The sequence below is a fragment of the Molossus molossus genome, unplaced genomic scaffold (assembly GCF_014108415.1).
Source record: "Molossus molossus isolate mMolMol1 unplaced genomic scaffold, mMolMol1.p scaffold_m16_p_13, whole genome shotgun sequence".
NCBI lineage: Eukaryota > Metazoa > Chordata > Mammalia > Chiroptera > Molossidae > Molossus > Molossus molossus.
In genome coordinates this window covers 91,935,928-91,954,280 of record NW_023425348.1, presented here as the reverse complement: position 1 = coordinate 91,954,280, position 18,353 = coordinate 91,935,928, and the positions used below count along the sequence as shown (strand labels likewise).

General features: G+C 59.0%; 3 protein-coding genes across 4 annotated transcripts; 1 reads left to right on the top strand and 2 right to left on the bottom strand.

Annotated features, from left to right (window-relative positions):
• Nucleotides 1-461: 461 nt before the first annotated feature.
• Nucleotides 462-4,537, bottom strand: TMEM151A (transmembrane protein 151A). The gene is made up of 2 exons (XM_036259508.1): nt 4,463-4,537; nt 462-2,222 (listed from the first exon to the last, which is right to left on the bottom strand). Exons 1-2 carry the CDS (start codon nt 4,535-4,537, stop codon nt 891-893), a joined length of 1,407 nt encoding a protein of 468 aa, XP_036115401.1. The 3' UTR covers nt 462-890.
• Nucleotides 4,538-6,951: 2,414 nt separating this feature from the next.
• On the top strand, nt 6,952-11,069 carry YIF1A (Yip1 interacting factor homolog A, membrane trafficking protein). Of its 2 annotated transcripts, XM_036258696.1 has the most exons (9): nt 6,962-7,136; nt 7,513-7,581; nt 7,724-7,935; nt 8,100-8,204; nt 8,328-8,406; nt 9,873-9,930; nt 10,084-10,239; nt 10,677-10,770; nt 10,867-11,069. In XM_036258696.1, the coding sequence occupies exons 1-9, from the start codon at nt 7,106-7,108 to the stop codon at nt 11,011-11,013; spliced, it is 951 nt and encodes a 316-aa protein (XP_036114589.1). In that variant the 5' UTR covers nt 6,962-7,105; the 3' UTR covers nt 11,014-11,069. The 2 variants fall into 2 exon arrangements, with proteins under 2 accessions (XP_036114590.1, XP_036114589.1); XM_036258697.1 differs by lacking the exon at nt 7,513-7,581 and having other exon boundaries at nt 6,952-7,136.
• A 376-nt stretch (nt 11,070-11,445) lies between these two features.
• CNIH2 (cornichon family AMPA receptor auxiliary protein 2) lies at nt 11,446-18,161 on the bottom strand. The gene is made up of 6 exons (XM_036259029.1): nt 17,808-18,161; nt 13,334-13,402; nt 12,876-12,923; nt 12,525-12,637; nt 12,281-12,424; nt 11,446-12,084 (listed from the first exon to the last, which is right to left on the bottom strand). Exons 1-6 carry the CDS (start codon nt 17,886-17,888, stop codon nt 12,057-12,059), a joined length of 483 nt encoding a protein of 160 aa, XP_036114922.1. The 5' UTR covers nt 17,889-18,161; the 3' UTR covers nt 11,446-12,056.
• Nucleotides 18,162-18,353: the final 192 nt, after the last annotated feature.

Sequence of the window (18,353 nt, the reverse complement as noted above, 5' to 3'; positions counted from 1 at the left end):
CCCGGGCCCTGTGGGTCACCAGGAAAATGAAGAGCAGAGAAGTCCAGGGGGCAGTGAGGACAAAGCCCAGAGGGTGTGTGTGTGGCTGACAAGCAGACATGGACTTCGGTGGGGCGGGAACGGGGACCAGGGGATGTGGGATCAAGGTGAGCTTGAGAAGGAGCCTTGGGTTATAGGGGGTGCTGGATGCGGGATGAGGAGGGTCCACCAGGGAAACGGGGGGTGGGGGGGCAAGGTTGTGCTCCAAGAACCAGGCCCCCAGTAGAGGGGCCATGCTGCAGGGTCTGATCAGGGACTGGCCCCAAGCAGAGGCCAGAGGGCAGGTGGCGGGGGGTGGGGGGGACTGTCAGGGGAGGAGGATGAGGATTTTGGATGGGTAGTAGGGTCAAGCTGTGGTGCTACCGTAATCATGTAATCACCTCTTCAGCTTCATGGAGGTCAGCCCAGCTGGGCATGGCCCCAAACCATCAATATGTGCTCTAGTTGCTCGAGGAATCCCAGTGTGGCCTCGGCCATGCAGGGAAGACCCACAGGAGGCCCTGTGCTGCAGGCAACAGCTGTCCCTAGGACTCCTCCATTCTGGCTTTCTGGAAACTTCCTCCCCTGCCCAGCCTGAGAGGCTCCCAAGACAGATGCCTGCCATTGCAGGGGGTGGAACGTGGTGGTGGTGGGCAGGAGCTACGCTGGGACTGTTCTTAGACTCAACTTCAGTGGTGTTCACTTGCCCCCAAATGACCCCGGGTCACTGCATTTTGGTCTATTTAAAGACGCCACCCCAGCCCTCCCCTTGTGTGCTGGTCTGTGTTCCCTCCTGGTTTGGACCACAATTACTCAGGCATTGAAGCCCTTGGTGGGATGGTGGGGAGGGGCCACTCTGGGGCCAGAGGGTCTCAGAGCGCACCGTGCCCACCCCCCTGGCAGCCGCTGTCCCCGTGGACAATGAGCACCGGGAGGTACAGGGCGTCCTCGTAGCATGGCGGGCTTTCCAGGGGCTCTGTGTCCTCTCGGCGGCGCCCCAGCGGCCCCCCACTCAGGCTGCGGAAGACCCCGGGTGTGGCGCGGCCCCCGGCCCCCAGCGACAGGCGGCTGCGGCTGAAGGGCAGGCGGGGCCCACTGGGCCGGGCCGGGGGCAGCGAGTTGCTGCTGACCGAGCGGCGGCAGCGCTGGCAGCCGCGGAGGTAGGCGCCCGAGCTGGCGCCCATGACCACAGCCTCTGAGTAACTGGGCACCAGCTGCCGGTTGGAGCAGATGTGCCACTCGAGCTCCGTGAAGTCCACGGTGGCCACACGGGACAGCGGGGGCCCGCTGGGCACGGCCCCGTGTGGGGGCGAGCTGGCTCCGAACAGCTTCTCCACCTGGTAGTGCACGTGGGCAGTCCCGCAGGCCGCCACCACGCGCAGGGGCCAGGACAGCGTGGCCGCCGACACCAGCCAGAAGACCCAGGCCCGCGCGTACCAGGGCGGGCTGCGCGGGTCGGCGAAGACCATGAGCGAGTCGCGGAAGTCCACGTCCTTCAGGTGCATGCCCTCGCGGGCCTCCAGGTAGTCGTCCAGGCCCTCGTTGGCGCCGAAGAAGCGGGCCCGCTGCGTGAGGTACGAGGCCTCGGCCTCGGCGCTGCCGAAGCTGAAGCACTTGGTGAAGCGCAGCCGCGTGGCCGCGTGGTCAGCCAGGCCCACGAGCTCCTTGGAGACGTCACGCACGCCGTGCGCCGAGTAGTCAAACTCGCCCCTGGCCGTGCGACTGTCAGCCCTCTCGTGGTAGACCTGCGTGGTGGTGTAGGCGTCGCCGTTCCGGTAGCGGGTGATCTGGCGGGTGCGCCGCACGTAGTGGTAGCTGGTGGCCTTCCACCAGACACAGGGTGGCGCCTGCTGCAGCCGGTGGATCAGAGCAAGCACGGTGCTGGCGTCAGTGCGTGGCGCCTGGCATGACCGCACGTGGCAGTGCCAGCACTCAGCCAGGTAGAGGAGGTAGAGGAGGGACACAAAGGCCAGCGGGATGTACAGGTAGCCATCCGAGCAGGGGCTGGCTGCGTAGGTGGGCGGTGGGCCCCCAGCCCCATGGGCCAGGGCTGCCTCGGGCCCCAGGACCAACCGAGGCACGGTAGCCAGGCGACACCAGGCCACCACAGCGCCACAGGAGTGGATGAGCAGCGTGAGGAGCAGGCACTTCCAGTGGGACTCGCGGCACAGGGAGCTTCCCAGAGATTGTTTCAGGGGCCGCTGCTGCAGGGCGGGCAGAGAGGGAGGCAGCTCAGGATGGACTGTCACTTGTGCCTGCCCCTCTGCTTAAGCCCAGTGCTCTACAGATGAGGAACCTGAGGCTCTGAGAGACTGAATAATGCACCCCAGGCCTCACCCTTCTAGCTAACTCACAGTAGAGCTGCAGGATTCAAACCCAGGCCTATTTGCCCCAGTCTGTCCTCCACTGTGCCCTGTCATTTCTCAGTCAAGGGCATCTAGGACAAAAGAAACCTATCTCTGCCAAGAAAAGGAAGAACCTCCTAACTGGCCATTGAGAAAAGTGAGTCTGGTCCCAGCTCTGCCCCAAACTTGCTGTGTAGTCTTGGTCATATCCCTGCCCTCTCTGGGCCTCAATTCCTAGACCTGGTGGTGTGGGAGGCCAGGATGGCAGAGGTCGTAAGGGTAAAGAGCATGGGCTTTGGAGCCCGACTGCCCAGGATTCAGTGCTGGCTCCACCACTTACTGTATGACTTGGGCAGGTCCCTCATCCTCTCTGGGCCTCAATTTCCTCATCTGTAAACTGAGGTTGTTGAGAGGATTCAGCGAGATCGTATGTGTGAAGATCTCAGCACAGGGTCTGGCCGTGGGAATAAATATTATTACTGTTACCCTGAGACTTCCTCCAGTCCCTTGATTCACTAGGGACAGCAAGAGACTTTGGAGAGGTTTTTAAGAAAGTGAGAAAGAGGAAGAGCTGGGAATGGGGGAGGTGTGAGTCTGGGGGGAGCAGATGGAGTGCCAGCCTCCACTCCCCATCTGTGTTGATGGAGGGGGTGGGACACAGCTGCTGGGCAGCAGGGGCCACTGCCTGGCCCAGAGGGTTTGGCCCTCCCTTCCTGGCAGGGCTGCCAGCCTGGCATCCACCTCATCCCCAAGGTGCCTATGGAGAGAGAAAGGGGGAAGCAGTGGGGAGAGGAGGGGGAAAAGGGGAGAAGGGAGAGGTGGTCTGGTGGAAACAGCAAAGGTGGGGTTAGTGGGTCATCTCTCCCACCCCAGCCCCCCCAGGCCTTGAGAGACTTAATAAGAAAAGAACCACCCCCATCCCAGCCCAGGAGCCTGCCCTTCCCCTACATCACCCACCACAGGTGCACACCACTATCCTGACCTGCAGGGCCAGTCAGATACATATACCCACTCATCCACACCCCCCACCCACACATTTGTCACAGACCCACCCACCACAGATATGTATGCTGCCTGTTCATCCAAGACACACCAAACCCTCACCTGTGCCCAGAAAACAGCCCCCTATCCCCACACCATAATGTGTGCAGGTGCACACGCACACACACACCACAGGACACACAATGCACGTACACATTATACATTCACTGGAGCCCAGGGACACATTAGACCCTCACCTGACCACAGAGTACATTCTCCACCCCTATCCCTACTGCAATCTGACACCCACACCCTACAGACTCTACAGGAAAGACCCACCCATGGCAAGACACACTTACATGCACTCACACATGACCACTTGATCCAAGTCAAGGACCCACCAGACCCTCACCTGACTTTAGAGCTCATATGTCCCACCCAAGGTGTGGGGAGCATGCACCAACATTCACACACCTACAAGCACACTACATTCACCCAAACACACATAGACTCACTCACCACTTATCACCCCAACACCCCACACTGGGCCCCACACCTCTGAGGATCCTCTGGCTAGCTAGGGCTGAGGAGGGGCCATCCTGGGGGTCCCAGTCAGCAGGATGGGCCCTAGGGCCTCACACCTGGGTGAGGGTGCAGGGGTACCAGAGACCTCCTCCCTTCCTCTTTTCCCTCTTCCCTCCACTACCTCCCCCCCAAGTCCCTGCTACTGCTGCTGCATTGCAGGCTCCGCCTGGGCACCTCGTGAGCGGCCAGGACGGGCTGGGGGCCTGACCTCTGGGCCCTGGGGGTGAGGGGCAGCGCTGCGGAATGGGGACGCAAGGGGCCAGGCGCTGACGTCACAGGAGGGCAAAGCTGAAACAGGGGATGTGAGGGCCAGTAATCGCTCCCCACATCCCTTCCCAGCTGCCCCACCCCTGCACCCACGCCGGTCCCTAGGCACAGGGACCCCTCGACGCAGGCTACCCCAATGACGTCATTGGCCGCAGGGCTCCAGGACTTCCCACTCGAGCCCTCGTCCTGGGATTCGTCCCTTCCCTTGTCCACCCCCCCCCCCCCCGCTCCGACCCGGCTCCGGCCCCCACCACTCAGAGCTGTACCTCCTCCCGCAGCGGCTCGCCTTCCGTGATGAGTGCGGGCACCTCCCCGCCGTCAACACCGCCGCCCTCGGGCATGGTGTCCTGGCTGCTTGGGCGGCCCGGGCCCGGGCCCCGGGCATGATAGGGGGGGGGCGCGGAGGGCTGCGGCACGGCCCCGGAGGGCGTCCGCTCGGCTCGGCGGCCGCGGAGGGAGTGCGCCGATCTCGCTCGAGCGCGGTGGCGGCGGCGACGGCGTTGGCGGCTTCGGTGCCCGGCGCCCCGCCCTCCGCTGACCCCGCCCTCGCGGCACCGGCGGCGCCTCCAGCAGTGCCTGGTACCGCGGGCGTTGTCCCAGTCCCCAAGCCCAGGCTGGTGGACCGACGCCTGGGTTCTCCTCCTGCCGCGCTTGCGAACTTGGGCCTGTCTTGACTCTCTGGGGCCTGAGTTTCCCCCACTGTAAAATGAGGAAGGAAAATCTCAAAGGTGGATGCGTACTTCTGAGGAGCAGGCCTAGGTCCAATTCACCCAGACCCCACCCGGGAAGCCTTGCTTGTAGGAGTTACATCCGAGACAGATGTAAAGAGCCTCTTTGCTAGACAGAGGCTCTAGGTTCCACTTAGAGCAGTCAGTCTGGAAGCCAGGAGACCTAGGGCCTAGGTTGTGTGACCTTGGGTGGGCTCTCTCCATCCACAACCTCAGTTTTTCCACCTGAGCAATGGAGATGGAAGGGTGCTAGATTCAATCAATGCACAAACATTCACCATCCGGTACAGGGGGGTGGGACCTGTCCTGCATGGGAGGCCTCCTCCCAGGTACTGATGGCCCCGGTGCTGTTTCCTGGCCCTCAGAGGCCTCACACCTTCACACCTGTCTCTGGATCTAGGCCTAGCCCCCAAGCTAGACAATCAGTGGGTGGGGCATAGGGAGCTGCAATGCTGGCAGTTTTTATTTTGTGATTCCCCCCAACCCCCAAAGGGCAACTCAAAGGCCATTCAGTTCAACACCCCTACCCATTTAAAGATGAGGAAACTGAAATGGTAGAGAGAGGAAAGGACTGACCCAAAGTTTAATCCATTCGTTATTTATTTATTGACACAGATGTTTATTGGGTGTCTTCTATATGCAAGTACCAGGCTTGCCACTGTGAAGACAAGAGTAGGAGTGGAGAATGACACCAGCCCTGTCCTCATAGAAGTTACATCCAGGACAAACTGGTATACCCAGAGGGAGCCTAGAGCTTGACCTTCAGCCTCTACCCAAAGCCAGGTTAGGCTTCTGTTCCCTTTGTCTCTCTGAGAGGCACAAATTGAACTGGCAAAGGATAGCTAGACTTTGGACAAGTGGACATGAGGGGGAAGGGCATCCCAGGTATAGGAGACTTTTGGGCAAAGGCACTGAGATTGGATCATGTGGGTTGGGTTTGGAGAGCAGGAAGGTCACCTCGTGTAACTGGACACTGGGTAGCTAACTAGAGGCAGGTCACAGAGGACCTGATATTGCTCTCTAGAAAATGGTGGCTGAAGGTGAGAAAATTGGACTGAGGACTGTCTGGGGAGGGTGAGAGTGGTCAGAAACTGGGTGGAGAAAATGGAGTCCCCGGGATAACGAGTGAGGCTTGGCGGGGTAGGGGGAGTCTCACTTTGAGATGACCGCAGGACCAGCAATGACTGAGGTGTTTCAACTGCAGCTTCAGGAGGTGAATCAGCACATCTCTACCCCCAAGTCGGCTGGACCACGGGACAGGCCTGGTCAGGATCCTGTCCCAGCTACACCATCCAATCTCCAGGACTTCAGATATTCTGGACTTTAGTTTTTCAATATGTGCAACGGTGTTTGTGTGGATCGAGAGCCCGGGACCTTCCAGCAGCAGGCTCCCGGGGTCTGCAGGATGGCGTCAGTGGCGGTAGAGCATTTCAGCACCAGACGGCGGACAGCACCCGGGTGGAAAAAAGGGGTGGGAAGAGGAGTAGTGCTGTCACTGCCGGGCCCGGCCTGGTTGGTGCTGTCACCAACACCTCCCAGGCAACCTGGGCTCCACGCCAGGACTTGGGGGAGTGTGAGGAAAGGGGGAGGAAAGCGAGCACTGAAAGCGGGGGGCAAAGACCAGGGGGCGGGGCTTGGTCAGAGCCTCACCGCCCCCTTCTCTCCTGGAGTACGTGCCGCGAGTGAAGATTCGTTCCCAGACCCCAGCAGCAGCCTGCCTACGGCTGGTGTCCACCTGGTGTCCGCCTGGTGTAGTCGTGGCAAGACTAGCATTAAGTTTCTACTGCGCAGGCGCGGAAGTAATTCTCAACGCTCTTCTACCTTAACCTGTCTATTGGCTGCTCCCTCCGAACCAGCAAACCCATTATCCAATCCGAGAGCGCCTTGTGTTGCTCCGCCTCTCACCCCTCCCGGAAGTTGACTACTGCCGAATCCGCTTCGGCGACGGATTGTCAGTAGCCAATTGGGAGAGGGGAGGGGCGTGCCGACGCCACCGAAGAGCCAATGGCAGGCGGCTCAGGATGACGCTACAGACATGGTGGCCGCGGTCGTGCAATCCGGGGACGTGTCCGGCTACTCTGTAACTTCGGTCGGTGCCCAGGGAGTGGAGCAGCTGCCTCATTAGTATTCGTACCCACGAGGCGGCGCAGCGAGCCCTCCGGGGGAGCGAGTGTCGCGGCAATGGCTTATCATTCAGGCTACGGAGTTCACGGTGCGTGGGGCGGGTGGGGCGCGGCCGACCCGCCTGTGGAGAGTCGGCGGCGCGACCCCTTCACCCTGAGGGAAAGGGGCGGCCGTGACCGCTGCCCAGGGTGGTGGGTGTCATTAGGGTTCCTGCCCAGCGCGACTCGACAACGCGTCCCGGACTTCGCCCTCTCGGCCCAATCCTGAGATCGCATAGTCACAGCACGGCTGGGATCCCCGTGCCCGACCCGGGCACGACTAGGGCCCGTCTCCAGAACTTCCTTTCCCTGTCATGGCCCTGGAGAGTCCCTGACCACAGCTCAGTCTTCGGGTACCCAGCTGTCGCCTTTCCCACATGTATTCATTTGAGGATGCCCTTGCAATTAATTGTCTTCTCCACCTAGCAAACCTACTCACTCTCCAAGGCTCAGTTCAGAGATCACTTCCCTTGAGAAGCCCCCAGGAACCCCCAGGTGGGCAGCCACTTCCAGGCACTGCCTCAGCTCTCTCTTTGCTTACACTTAGCACCTCGAAAAGGACCTCTGGGGAAGGGACGGTGGTTTGGGCTCTTGCTTAGTATTCCTGTCACCTACTTTGGTACTTACGAACCCACAGGCTCCAAGCACAGGGCCCGGGCAGCTCCAGATCCTCCTCCCCTCTTCGATGATACAAGCGGTGGTTACTCCAGCCAGCCAGGGGGATACCCAGTCCCAGGAGCTGATGTGGCCTTCAATGTCAACCACTTGTTTGGGGACCCAATGGCCAACGTGGCTATGGCCTATGGCAGTTCCATCGCATCCCATGGGAAGGACATGGTGCACAAGGAGGTGTGGCCCTCCCCCAGGGCAAGGGTGGCAGGATTTCTGGCCAGGGCTGGGGTGTCACAGGATCCCACCTAATCCTCACAGCAGCCCTCAGGGAAGGAGCACACAGAAGAGCACCCTGAAGTTTGGGGTGCAGCTTGCCCACAGCCTCCTCTCTCCTCTCCCAGCTGCACCGTTTTGTGTCTGTCAACAAACTCAAGTATTTTTTTGCTGTGGACACAGCCTATGTGGCCAAGAAGCTAGGGCTACTGGTCTTCCCCTACACACACCAGGTGAGCTGGCAGGCCCCCTTGCCTCCTTCATCCTGCCCCAGAGTCTGGCCCCCATACCTCAACCCTCTTCTTTTCTCTCTTCTTACCTTTTCCTCCTGACCTGACCGCCACTGCCATTGCCAGAATTGGGAAGTGCAGTACAGTCGTGACGTCCCTCTGCCCCCACGACAAGACCTCAACGCCCCTGACCTCTATATTCCCAGTGAGTCTTTGACCTGGACTGGGGGATGTGGTGGGGAACTTGTGTCTTGAGGTACCAATGAGGAGTGGTTCATGTGTTGATTCAGCATCTGCCCTTGGTGCTTTTGTGTGTGGTCGTCGCTAGGTACCAGGTAGACAGCGGGGTGATCAGTAAGGAGTTTCCTGGGTGTGCCTTCAGTGACCTCAAGGTACACCCTTTTGACACCTTCCTGCCTCCTGACTTGGACTGTGTCCTTGCCCAGCCTGGAGCCTTGGATTTAGACCTGGCCCTGCACCTTCCAGCTGTGGGACCTCAGGCTAGTTACTTTCACTCTTCTGTAAAACGGAAATAATAACAATCCCTACTGCAAAGGATTGTTGTGGAGGCTTAGTGAGGTGGCATGCACTCAGCACAGCACCTGACCCATGGAAGCATGCAGTAAATAGTAGCTGTTATCATCATTACTTGTCCCCCAAGGCCTGCTCAAACACCCCCTCCCTTCTGAGTTCCTAGACTGCCTGTCCACATGGCACAGGTCAGGCTGCCCACACTCTGCTGTAGTTGTGGCTGGCAGACTGCATCTGATTCCTCCCTGTTCTGTGGCCTGCACAAGGCGAGGCCCATGGTGGACACACTGGGAGACGGGTGAGAGTGCCCAGGCCTGCCCTCAGAGGAGCTGCTGGGAGGGCAGCTAGCCAGCCCTGATGTCCCAGCAGGGACATGGGTTCTTCTTCCATCCTTCATTCCTTTCCCTCTCACGACCACCGTGTAAGGTGGGAACTCCATTCTCAGTTAACATGGTGAAACAAAGACCCAGAGACTTGAGTATCTTCGAAGCCACACAGCTTACAGGTGGTAGAGCTGGTTTCCTGACTCCAGACACTGCCCTCTGGTGGGCACATTAGTTCTGATGCGTTGAAGCTGTGAAAGCGCAGCTGGCGCTGGCTCTGAGCTTTTGTGAAAACAGTTCATTGTGGAGCTCTCTGCATTGGCAGGGTGGCCAGAGCGGTAGCTCTCACCAGTGCCCAAACTTAGAATTTCTGGCTCCAGTAAGGTCGACCCCATGGCCTGGGCTCCAGGGACAGCCTGGGTGGTGCGCCCAGCCTGCACTTTGGTCCTGTGGTCTTTCCTGAAACCAGTTTGGCCCTGACAGTGGGTCTAGGATGAGCAGTAGTTTTGACCAGTGCTGTAGTTTGAGACACAGCAGGAAACTTTGGTGCGTTTCCCAGCGCAGGGACAGTAAGGCAGGTGCTTGGTGGTCCTGAGAAAAGGGTCAGGTGGCATTTACACAGGGGTAGTGGGCTGAACTGGGAATGGCATCCTAGGCAGGGCACTGGCGGGCTGAGTGTGAAGGTTGGCCAGGTTGGGATATGCAGGGAAGGAAATATGAAGGGGAAATAGGGGGTGTCTGTGGTCTCAAATGCCTAGTTGGGGAGGGGCTCTGGTTGAGGAAACCAGACTAATGGCATCTCTCTGGCTCTTGGCAGCAATGGCCTTCATCACCTATGTGTTGCTGGCTGGGATGGCACTGGGGATTCAGAAAAGGTCAGTGCCAACCCCCTCCCCATTCCTGCTCTTCTCCACAGCATCTTAGGGGATCTGTGTTAGGTCCCAAACCCACTCCCAGCCCCCAGTCTTATCCTTTCCACAGGATGGCTGGTTCTCAGTCCCCTCCGCCCTATCCCCACATGGCCACAGGTTCTCCCCAGAGGTGCTGGGCCTGTGTGCAAGCACAGCGCTGGTGTGGATCGTGCTGGAGGTGCTAGCCCTGCTCCTGGGTGTCTACCTGGCCACCGTGCGCAGTGACCTGAGCACCTTCCACCTGCTGGCCTACAGTGGCTACAAATATGTCGGGTGAGCACCTGGGAGCCAGGTGGGAGGTTGGCCTTGGGGAGGGCTCTGTGCCCTGGGTTCCCTGCATAGCAGTAGCCTGGAATGGTGACCCTGAACATGCCTCTGCCCCTCTCTTGGCCTGTATCTCCTCTGTTACAGAGGATCCGGCTCTTTCTAGCAGTCTCTTCAGGAACTGTGTAGTGTTGTTCAGGAGGTCAGGAATGTACAGTCAGCCACCCTGGGAGCACAGGGGAGAAGGGCCTTGAGCTAGGGTAGTGGAGGAGGTCTCAGATCCAGGTCCTGGGCTGAGTCCTGGGCCTTCCAGATTCATTCTGAGTCTAAGTGTTCTAGGTGGTGGTGGGTGGGGTCTATGCTGGGCTCGGCCCTGGCTGGTAGGGCCAGTCTCAGGCCTGGACCCCTGGGGGTTGCCAGCATTTTCCTCATTCTTGGCCCTGCAGGATGATCCTCAGTGTGCTCACAGGGCTGCTCTTTGGCAGCGATGGCTACTACGTGGCACTGGCCTGGACTTCATCGGCACTCATGTACTTCATCGTGAGTCTGGGCTGCCCCTGCCCCCTCTTCCTGGGTTGGAGTTAGGATTGAGCCCTCCGCTGCCCCCAGCTCGACTTCAGCTCTCTTTTCTTCCAGGTGCGCTCTTTGCGAACAGCGGCCCTGGGCCCCGACAGCATGGGGGACCCGGCCCCCCGGCAGCGTCTCCAGCTCTACCTGACTCTGGGAGCTGCAGCCTTCCAGCCCCTCATCATATACTGGCTGACTTTCCACCTGGTCCGGTGACCCCTGGCCCCCACTGGCACTGATTTTTCCATACATTGAAGATTTGATTTCCTTGATTTTGTTTGACCCTGTTTTGGGGCCTGAGGGGGAGTTGATGACCCTTTGGGCCTCTACAGTGTCCAGGGGAACAGGTTTGATACTGTCTAGAAGAAGGGGGACCCAGGGAGGGCGTCCTGGGTTGGTGACCTTGATACTACCTTGAAAGGCCAGTGGAAGAGTTTCATTAGGAACAGCTATTATCTGTGTCTGGGGAGGTGGCAATGGAAGGGGGAAGCTGCCACGGAGATCCTGAAGGCCTCTGATCCATCTGAGGGGGTCCCCAGAGAGACCTGTAGGCTGGGGGGGCAAGCCTAGCTGTGCTAGGGGTTTAGCTCCCTTGTACAGTCCCTTTGCCCCATCTCCTCTTAGAGCCTTTCAGGAGCAGAACTGGGGCCCATGTGTATGCAGTAGTTTATTCATATTTTGTCACAAATGGCCGGGGAGGGGGTGCCGGACTCCTCCAGGCAACATAGAAAATAGGTCCAAGAGACAGAGTGGGCTGGGGTTGGGGCAAGTGGGGACAGGAAGGAGTCTGAAGAGAGCCTGGGGAGGGGAGAGGGCAGACTAGGGGTGGGACTGCCCCCCTGCTGAGCCTGCTCATTCTGGGTGCGGGTACCCCCCCACCTGCAGGGGGAGCCTCAGGGTAGGGGTGCAGGGGGGTGGCCCAGAACTTCCAGGGTTAAGCCCTGTCTCTTGGCAGGGCCCAAGGTCCCCCTCAAAGTGGACAAGGCCAGAGGTTCCACCCCTTCCAGGACTGACTGCCATGCTCCCAGGCTGGCAGAAGAGCTCCTGCCCCATTTAGAGCTCTGCCCAGCCCTAGTCCAAGGGAAATGGGCTCTGAAGGCGGGAGGTCCCCGCAGCAGCAGTTTGGGGGGTGGAGAGGAGGCTGGGGGCACCAGTGCCCCTTCCCTCCCCAGGGCTGAGGCCTCTGCGGCCGAGGAGCAGGGCTGGGGGTGCACAGGCGTCCGGTCCGTTCTGGGCTCGCTCCCTGGCCGGCTTCCCCCTTAGAAACTCACCAGCGTATAAACCATACTGTGGGAAGACAAGGCAGTAAGCCAGGTCCTGAGCAGGCCCAGCTACTGGCTGCCCATCCTGTCACACCCTGGGTTGCTCTCAGTCCTCAAGGGCAAAGGGCAAGAACTTGGAGCTCAACCACTTCTGGGATTGAAGGCATGGTGCCTGGAGCACCCCTTCCCTGACTTCTGACTGCTAACGTGCAGGGCCTCACCTGTACAGGTAATAGAAGAAGGAGAGCAGGTAGAAGGCGAGTTTGCACCAGGACTCCTTCTGGCAGTAGTTGAGGATGTCAGCATTCATGATGGAGACTGCATCATACATGACCTCAGAGCCATCCGCAGGGCGGTGGAAGTACCTGGGGGAGGGAGGGGCCTGAGTGCCCGCCATCAAGGCCCCCACCCCCATCCTGCCCCTGCTCCCCGTTTCACCCTCCCTCAGGCAGCTGCTTCCCTCACCTCCAGAGGTGGTAGAAGAGGAGGGGGATGTTGAGGCCCAGGGTCACCCACTCTGCCGCACACAGAAACATCAGACAGAAGAGGCCGTGGATGGAATATTCTGGGACCACCAGCTGGGGAGTGAGGGTAAGAGGTCAGTGGCCTGGTGCCAGGACAAACCCAAGCTTCACAGGCACGAAGGGGAGCAGGGGTTTGGAAACTGCCCACCCACCATGACCTCAGAACTAAAGGGCTCTAGCCTCCCACTCCCTCCCAAGTAGTAGAGTGGATCAAACAGGCTCCGGAGGGGGAAGGGCACAGAAAGGGGCTGAGTTGGGCTAGGAGCCTCCTGCCCGCAACCCTGACACTGACCTTCCTCAGGAGGCAGCAGATGCGTTCGATGTTTTTTAAACGCTCGCGCTGTAGGGGGAGGAAAAAGCCGAGATGGGGATAGGGGAAGTGGAGGAACAGGTATTGGGGGTGCCCCACCATCCTCCCGTACGCCTGCACTGCCCTGCATGTGAACGCCAGGGGGCACCAGAGCAGTCTCTGCGGCGTTGTCGGCTCGGCAGGGAAGCAGCCACACCATCCCCATGGCAACCGTCACCATGGAGGGACCTTCACCCGCGTCACCACGGCAACGGCACAGAGCCTGGCAACGGCTGCCCCGCCAGGTGTTTTCTGGGGGTAAGGACAGAGGAAGGGGCAAGGCCGCAGGTCCCAGCCTCCCACACACAGACCCGTCTTCCCGTCCCCTAATCCCCTTATCCCACAACAGATGGAAAGACAGACGGACTGACACACCTCGGCACAGCACATGTATCACTTACTGCCCGCGCTGGGTTCCCCTGGTCGATTGGGTTCTTGAAGTCGGTCCGCAGCTCGTCAAAGGCTATGATCTGGGGGAGGGGCATGTGTCTGTCAGGGTTGGGGCAGCAGCTTACGGCCCCCCACCCATCCTTCTGTGGGACAGTAATTCATACATGGGGGCCAGACCAGATGGAGCTTGCTGCAAAAGTGGAGAAACTAAGGCCTAGGGAGGGGCGGGGACTACCCGGTCTGGAATGGAAGCCTGGTGATGCCCAATACAGGCCATGTCCAAGATACCTACATGCGAAACACCCTGAGATGTCTTCTCTGCCGACCCCTGTCCTGAGCACTGGGGCCCCATAGGCCTGGAACACAGCCCCAGCCCAGGCAGAACCCCAGGCTTGTGAGAACTGTGACTACATTCCAGGGTGATCAGGGCTGTAGGGCACAGGGAGAATCTGAAGTGGGTGCCTGACCCATTGTGGGGGTGATGCGGGGTTCTGGCTGAACTCTGAGTAGGTGTTTGTCTGGTGAACAAATGGGGGGGGCAGTCTGAGCAGCAGGAACAGAGGTTCAAAGGCAGAGGGTTGAAAGAATACTCAGGAAGCTGCAGATTCTATGGGGCTAGAATGAAAGTGTGAGGTGAATGGACAGAGAAGAAAATGGTGAAAGATGGGCTGGAGAGGTCAGCAGAGCCAGACATGGGTGCCCTGTGAGGCTGGACCAGTTATTTGAACTTTAACATAAAAGTAATGGGGAGCTGCCCGGCCTGTGTGGCTCAGTGGTTGAGCGTCGACCCATGCACCAAGAGGTCACCAGTTTGATCCCTGTCAGGGCACATGCCCAGATTGTGGGCCTGATCCCCAGTGGGGGGCATGCAGGAGGCAGCCAATCGATGTTCTCTCTCATTAATGTTTCTATCTCTCCCTCCCTCCCTCTCTAAAATCAATAAGGGGAAAAAAAAGTAGTGGGGAGCCATTGAGGGATATAATGTAGCAGAGTGGGGTGGTCAGGTTGATGTTGTAGAATTGGAGCAGGAATTACAAACTGGCTAACAGTTCCAGCCAAGACATACATGGTGCTTACTCTATCCCAGCAGACTTTATGTTTAAGAACTCATTTAATGCTTACAACAACCTGATGATATAGGTATTATCATTTCCATTTTGCAAATGAGGAAACTGAGACAGAGAAGTTAAGTGACTAGTCCAAGGCCACACAGCTCAGTAGCAAGTCAGGATTCTAACTCAAGACGCTAGAGTTAAAATCTTTAACCATTTTGCGCTGGCCAGTTTGGCTCAGTGATTGGAGCATCAGCCTGCGGACCAAAGGGTTGCAGGTTCGCTTCTCATCAAGGATATGTACCTGGGTTGCAGTTTTGATCCCCGGCCCTGGTCAGGGTTGTGCAGGAGGCAACCAATTGATGTGTCTCTCTCACATAGATGTTTCTCTCTCTCCCTCCCTCCCTTCCACTCTATCCAAAAAAATCAATGGAAAAATATCCTCGGGTGACTATTAACACGACAAAAATAATCCTTAACCATTTTATCATATTCAGGACAGATCAATGAGAGGACTGTTAAGAGTGTTTGGCATTGTCCGGCTGGTGTAGCTCAGTGGTTGAGTGGCGACCCATGAACCAAGAGGTTGCCGGTTTGATTCCCGGTCAGGACACATGCCCAGGTTGTGGGCCCGATCCCCAGTGGTGGGCATACAGGAGGCCACCAATCGATGTTCTCTCTCATTGATGTTTCTATCTCTCTCTCCCTCTCATTTCCTCTCTCTCTAAAATCAATAAAGAAAAAAAAAATTAAAAATAAAAAAGTGTTTGGCGTTGATGGTGATCTGAGTGGAGAGAGTGGCAGTGGGGATGTAGAGGTGTGGATGGATTCCAGAGCTGTTTAGAAGCCAGACTCCTGAGGGCTTGAATAGCAGTGAAGTGGAGGCAGAAGGGCCTAAGATCCCTTTGGATATTAGGGCACCTGGTGGGGCAGTATCCTCACTGGGACGGGGAACTTGGGGGGAGCAGGTGTTTGAGGGGATGATGGGACAGACCTGGGGGGAGCTGGCATGGGGGGAGGGCTGGCAGAGGAGCCTTCTGGGGTCCCCATTCCTCTGCAGCAGCCTTAGGATGAGGCAGCAGGCCCACCATGCCCAAGCAGCCCAGACCCCAGACAGCTGGGAGGGAGAGAACATGGGCTTCCTGAAGGGAGCTGGGACCATCTGGAGCAGCACCCCCAATTCCCTATTGACTCTGGGCAGCCACCTGCCTGCCAGGCACAGCAACAGAGTCCGGCAGGGAGTAAAATGGTGCTGTCTGTCTGCCCCAGAGCTGGCACCACCAGCAGGAGGCGGGTGTCTCGCCTCCCACCCCCCAGACTGCCTGGCACTGAGTCAGCACCCCCACCCCGGAACAAACAATCCCCCACGGTGACAGCTGACACACATCACTCACCATCAGGGTTGCCTAGCGACCAGTTGGGCTTAAGCTCAGGGTGTGGGGTGGTATCTGGGGTCCTGCACTGGAAGGTTCTAGTTCTTACAATTTGGACTGAGAACCACACCTCCTGTCCCCTCCCCATCCCGAGCAGGCCCTGCTCTGGGCACTGTAATGTACACACCACAAGCCCATTTTACCGACAAGGAAACAAACTCAATGAAGGACTTGCTAAGATCACCCAGCTAGATAGCTGAGCCAACACAGTGCCTGACACATAACAGGTGCACAATAAATATTTGAAGAAAGCTTGAGCCCCTTCTCCCACCTTGGGAACCCCACAAGGGCAAAGCCTGAGTCTTATTCATCCTTTACTTCCCCAAAGCCACCCAGAGCTGATCCTCAGGAAGCATGGATACAAGTTAGTTGGATGGAGAATTTCTCTGAGGACCCCCTAAGGACAGGAACCCCCAACATATGGACCGGGGCTTCTTGAATTGCAGGAGACTTTCTCGCAGGAGCTGGTTAGCTCTGTGTTCCCAGCCTCAATTCCTTCCAGTCCTCCAGACCCCAGCCCTCCTGCCCCTACTCTATAGGACTGTCCAAGGCCCAGATAAAATAGGAGACTCAGATCAAGGTGGACCCAGCGGGTATGGAGGGAGAGAAAGAGAACAGAAAAAGGAGGAGGGAAAAGAAGAAGCAACTGAGAGACCTGGAGAGAGAGACAAAGCCGGGGAGAGAGGGCTAGAGATGGGGTGTGTATGTGTGTGAAGGTGCCTGTGGGGGCTCACTCACAGGAGAGACAGTCTGAGTCCATGGAGTCCTGATGTAAAAGGGGCAGCAGGGGATGGCAAAGGGAGAGACTGGTCAAGAGCTGGGGAAGACCACTGAGCAGGCAGGCAGCAAGTCCCAGGAAAAGAAAGGAGAGAGGAAGTGGGGAGACCAGGAAAAAAACAGGTGAGACAACGGGGAGGAAGTGAGAAGAAGGAAGGAAGGGGGGCTGGGAAGGACTTGAGGAGGGTAAGTGGACCTGCCCAGAGGGGGAAGGTCAGGGAAGAGTGTACTGGAAGTGTGAGCAGAGGAGGCCGAGTTGAGTGGGCCAGGGCAGAGGTGGGTTGGCTGTGGAGGGGATCAGGTGCGGGCTGAGGAGGGACAGAGGAGGAGGGAGGGCAGCAAAGGGGGGTTACAGGCCCCAAACAATAAGCCGAAAGCTGATGGATAGTTCTGTAGTGAGAGGAAGGGAGCCAGGCAGGGCCCCCCTGAGGGCCCCAGAGAGAGAATGGGGAAAAAAGACCCTATCTAAGGGAAGGCGATCAGGATAAAGGAATGAGAAACGGGGATTCTCAGGGGCCAGGTGTGAGGCCAGGCCAGAGTGAGAGACAAACCAAAGGAACACCAGACAAAGGAGCAAGCGGGGGCAGGAAGAGGAGGGAAGCTGGAAAGTGGGGAGGAAGCCTGGTGGGGGAAAGCCCTGACAGGAGGGGTGGGGAAACCCAAGGTGAGCTGGTGGTGGGGGCCAGGTTTCTGGGGCTGCTTAGAAGAATCGCTGCTGGGTCGGGGTGGGGGGTGGGAAGGGAAAGGGTTACTGGGCTCTGCCGATCTGTGGGTCCTGTAAACAGATGCAGTTACCATAGCAACCGGCTCCATCACTCTGGCTGGAAAAACCCACAAAGGTGGGGGGGGGAGCACGAGCAGACAGACAAACTGCACGACGGAAATGGGGGCAACTGAATGGTAGGAGAGGGTAGAAGAAAGAAGCAAGAACCCCAGAATTCCACCCTACACCTCAAGGCTGCTTGGGGCAGGAAAAGGGGTCAGGGACCGACTGACAAACCCACAGAGAGGCGGGGGCGGCGGAGGAAAGGGGGCCTTCTTGGGAAGGCAGCCGATGATGGGGGTGTCAATGGGGGCCGACAGAACCCGGCCGATGGGGAAGCGGAAAGGAGTCTCCAAGTTTCCCTGGGCCCTGAGACCATCCGTCTTCTTGGTTCTCTCCTGCTCCCCGTCTCCGTGCGCCCCTGCCCCCCACCCCGCCCCCAGCCCCAGCCCGGCCTTACGTGCCAGATGACAAAGAAGATGAGGGAGGCGCACAGCACCAGGGTGAGCATGTAGCAGAACGCGGCGAAGGTGAACGCCATGGCCCCCGCGACCGGCGGCGACCCGGGGGGCGCCAGCGCGGGTCCCGGGCGCAAGGGGACGCCCCCCCCGGCCCGCGCTTAGGGCCGGCCGGGCATGGCCCGCAGGGCTCGGGGGACGCTGGTGGCGTGGCCGGGGCCGGGGCCGCGGGGCCGCGGGGCGCGGGCCGGTGGGCTCGGGCGGCGCGTCCGCTGCCGACTGCCCGGGCCCCGATCGCTCATCCTGCGATCCCTCGCCCGCGGCTCCCTCTCTCCAGCCCGCGAAGCCGGCGGGGCGGAGCCGGGGGCGGGGCCGCCGTGCCAGCGCCCTCGGGCGGGGCCGTGTCCCCGTGAGCCTGGCCGCTTATCCAACCTGGCCCGGGTGCTACCATCCGTCCCAACCTCAGGGACACGTAGACAGGGACTCCCAACTCTGGTATGTCCGCCCCTCCACCCGCCCACTGTGTCACACAACGAACCAACCACAGC

What these genes read in the sequence shown, in the direction of transcription:
- TMEM151A (XM_036259508.1), bottom strand. Translation starts at nt 4,537, where the DNA reads ATGCCCGAGGGCGGCGGTGTTGACGGCGGGGAGGTGCCCGCACTCATC. An exon ending in GCGAGCCGCTGCGGGAGGAG is followed by an intron (nt 2,223 to 4,462) that starts GTACAGCTCTGA and finishes CCCGCCCTGCAG; the next exon opens with CAGCGGCCCCTGAAACAATC.
- YIF1A (XM_036258696.1), top strand. Translation starts at nt 7,106, where the DNA reads ATGGCTTATCATTCAGGCTACGGAGTTCACG. An exon ending in AGGACATGGTGCACAAGGAG is followed by an intron (nt 7,936 to 8,099) that starts GTGTGGCCCTCC and finishes CTCCTCTCCCAG; the next exon opens with CTGCACCGTTTTGTGTCTGT. An exon ending in GCACTGGGGATTCAGAAAAG is followed by an intron (nt 9,931 to 10,083) that starts GTCAGTGCCAAC and finishes ACATGGCCACAG; the next exon opens with GTTCTCCCCAGAGGTGCTGG.
- CNIH2 (XM_036259029.1), bottom strand. Translation starts at nt 17,888, where the DNA reads ATGGCGTTCACCTTCGCCGCGTTCTGCTACATGCTCACCCTGGTGCTG. An exon ending in AGGGGAACCCAGCGCGGGCA is followed by an intron (nt 12,924 to 13,333) that starts GTAAGTGATACA and finishes CTCCCCCTACAG; the next exon opens with CGCGAGCGTTTAAAAAACAT. An exon ending in CTCTTCTACCACCTCTGGAG is followed by an intron (nt 12,425 to 12,524) that starts GTGAGGGAAGCA and finishes TCCCTCCCCCAG; the next exon opens with GTACTTCCACCGCCCTGCGG.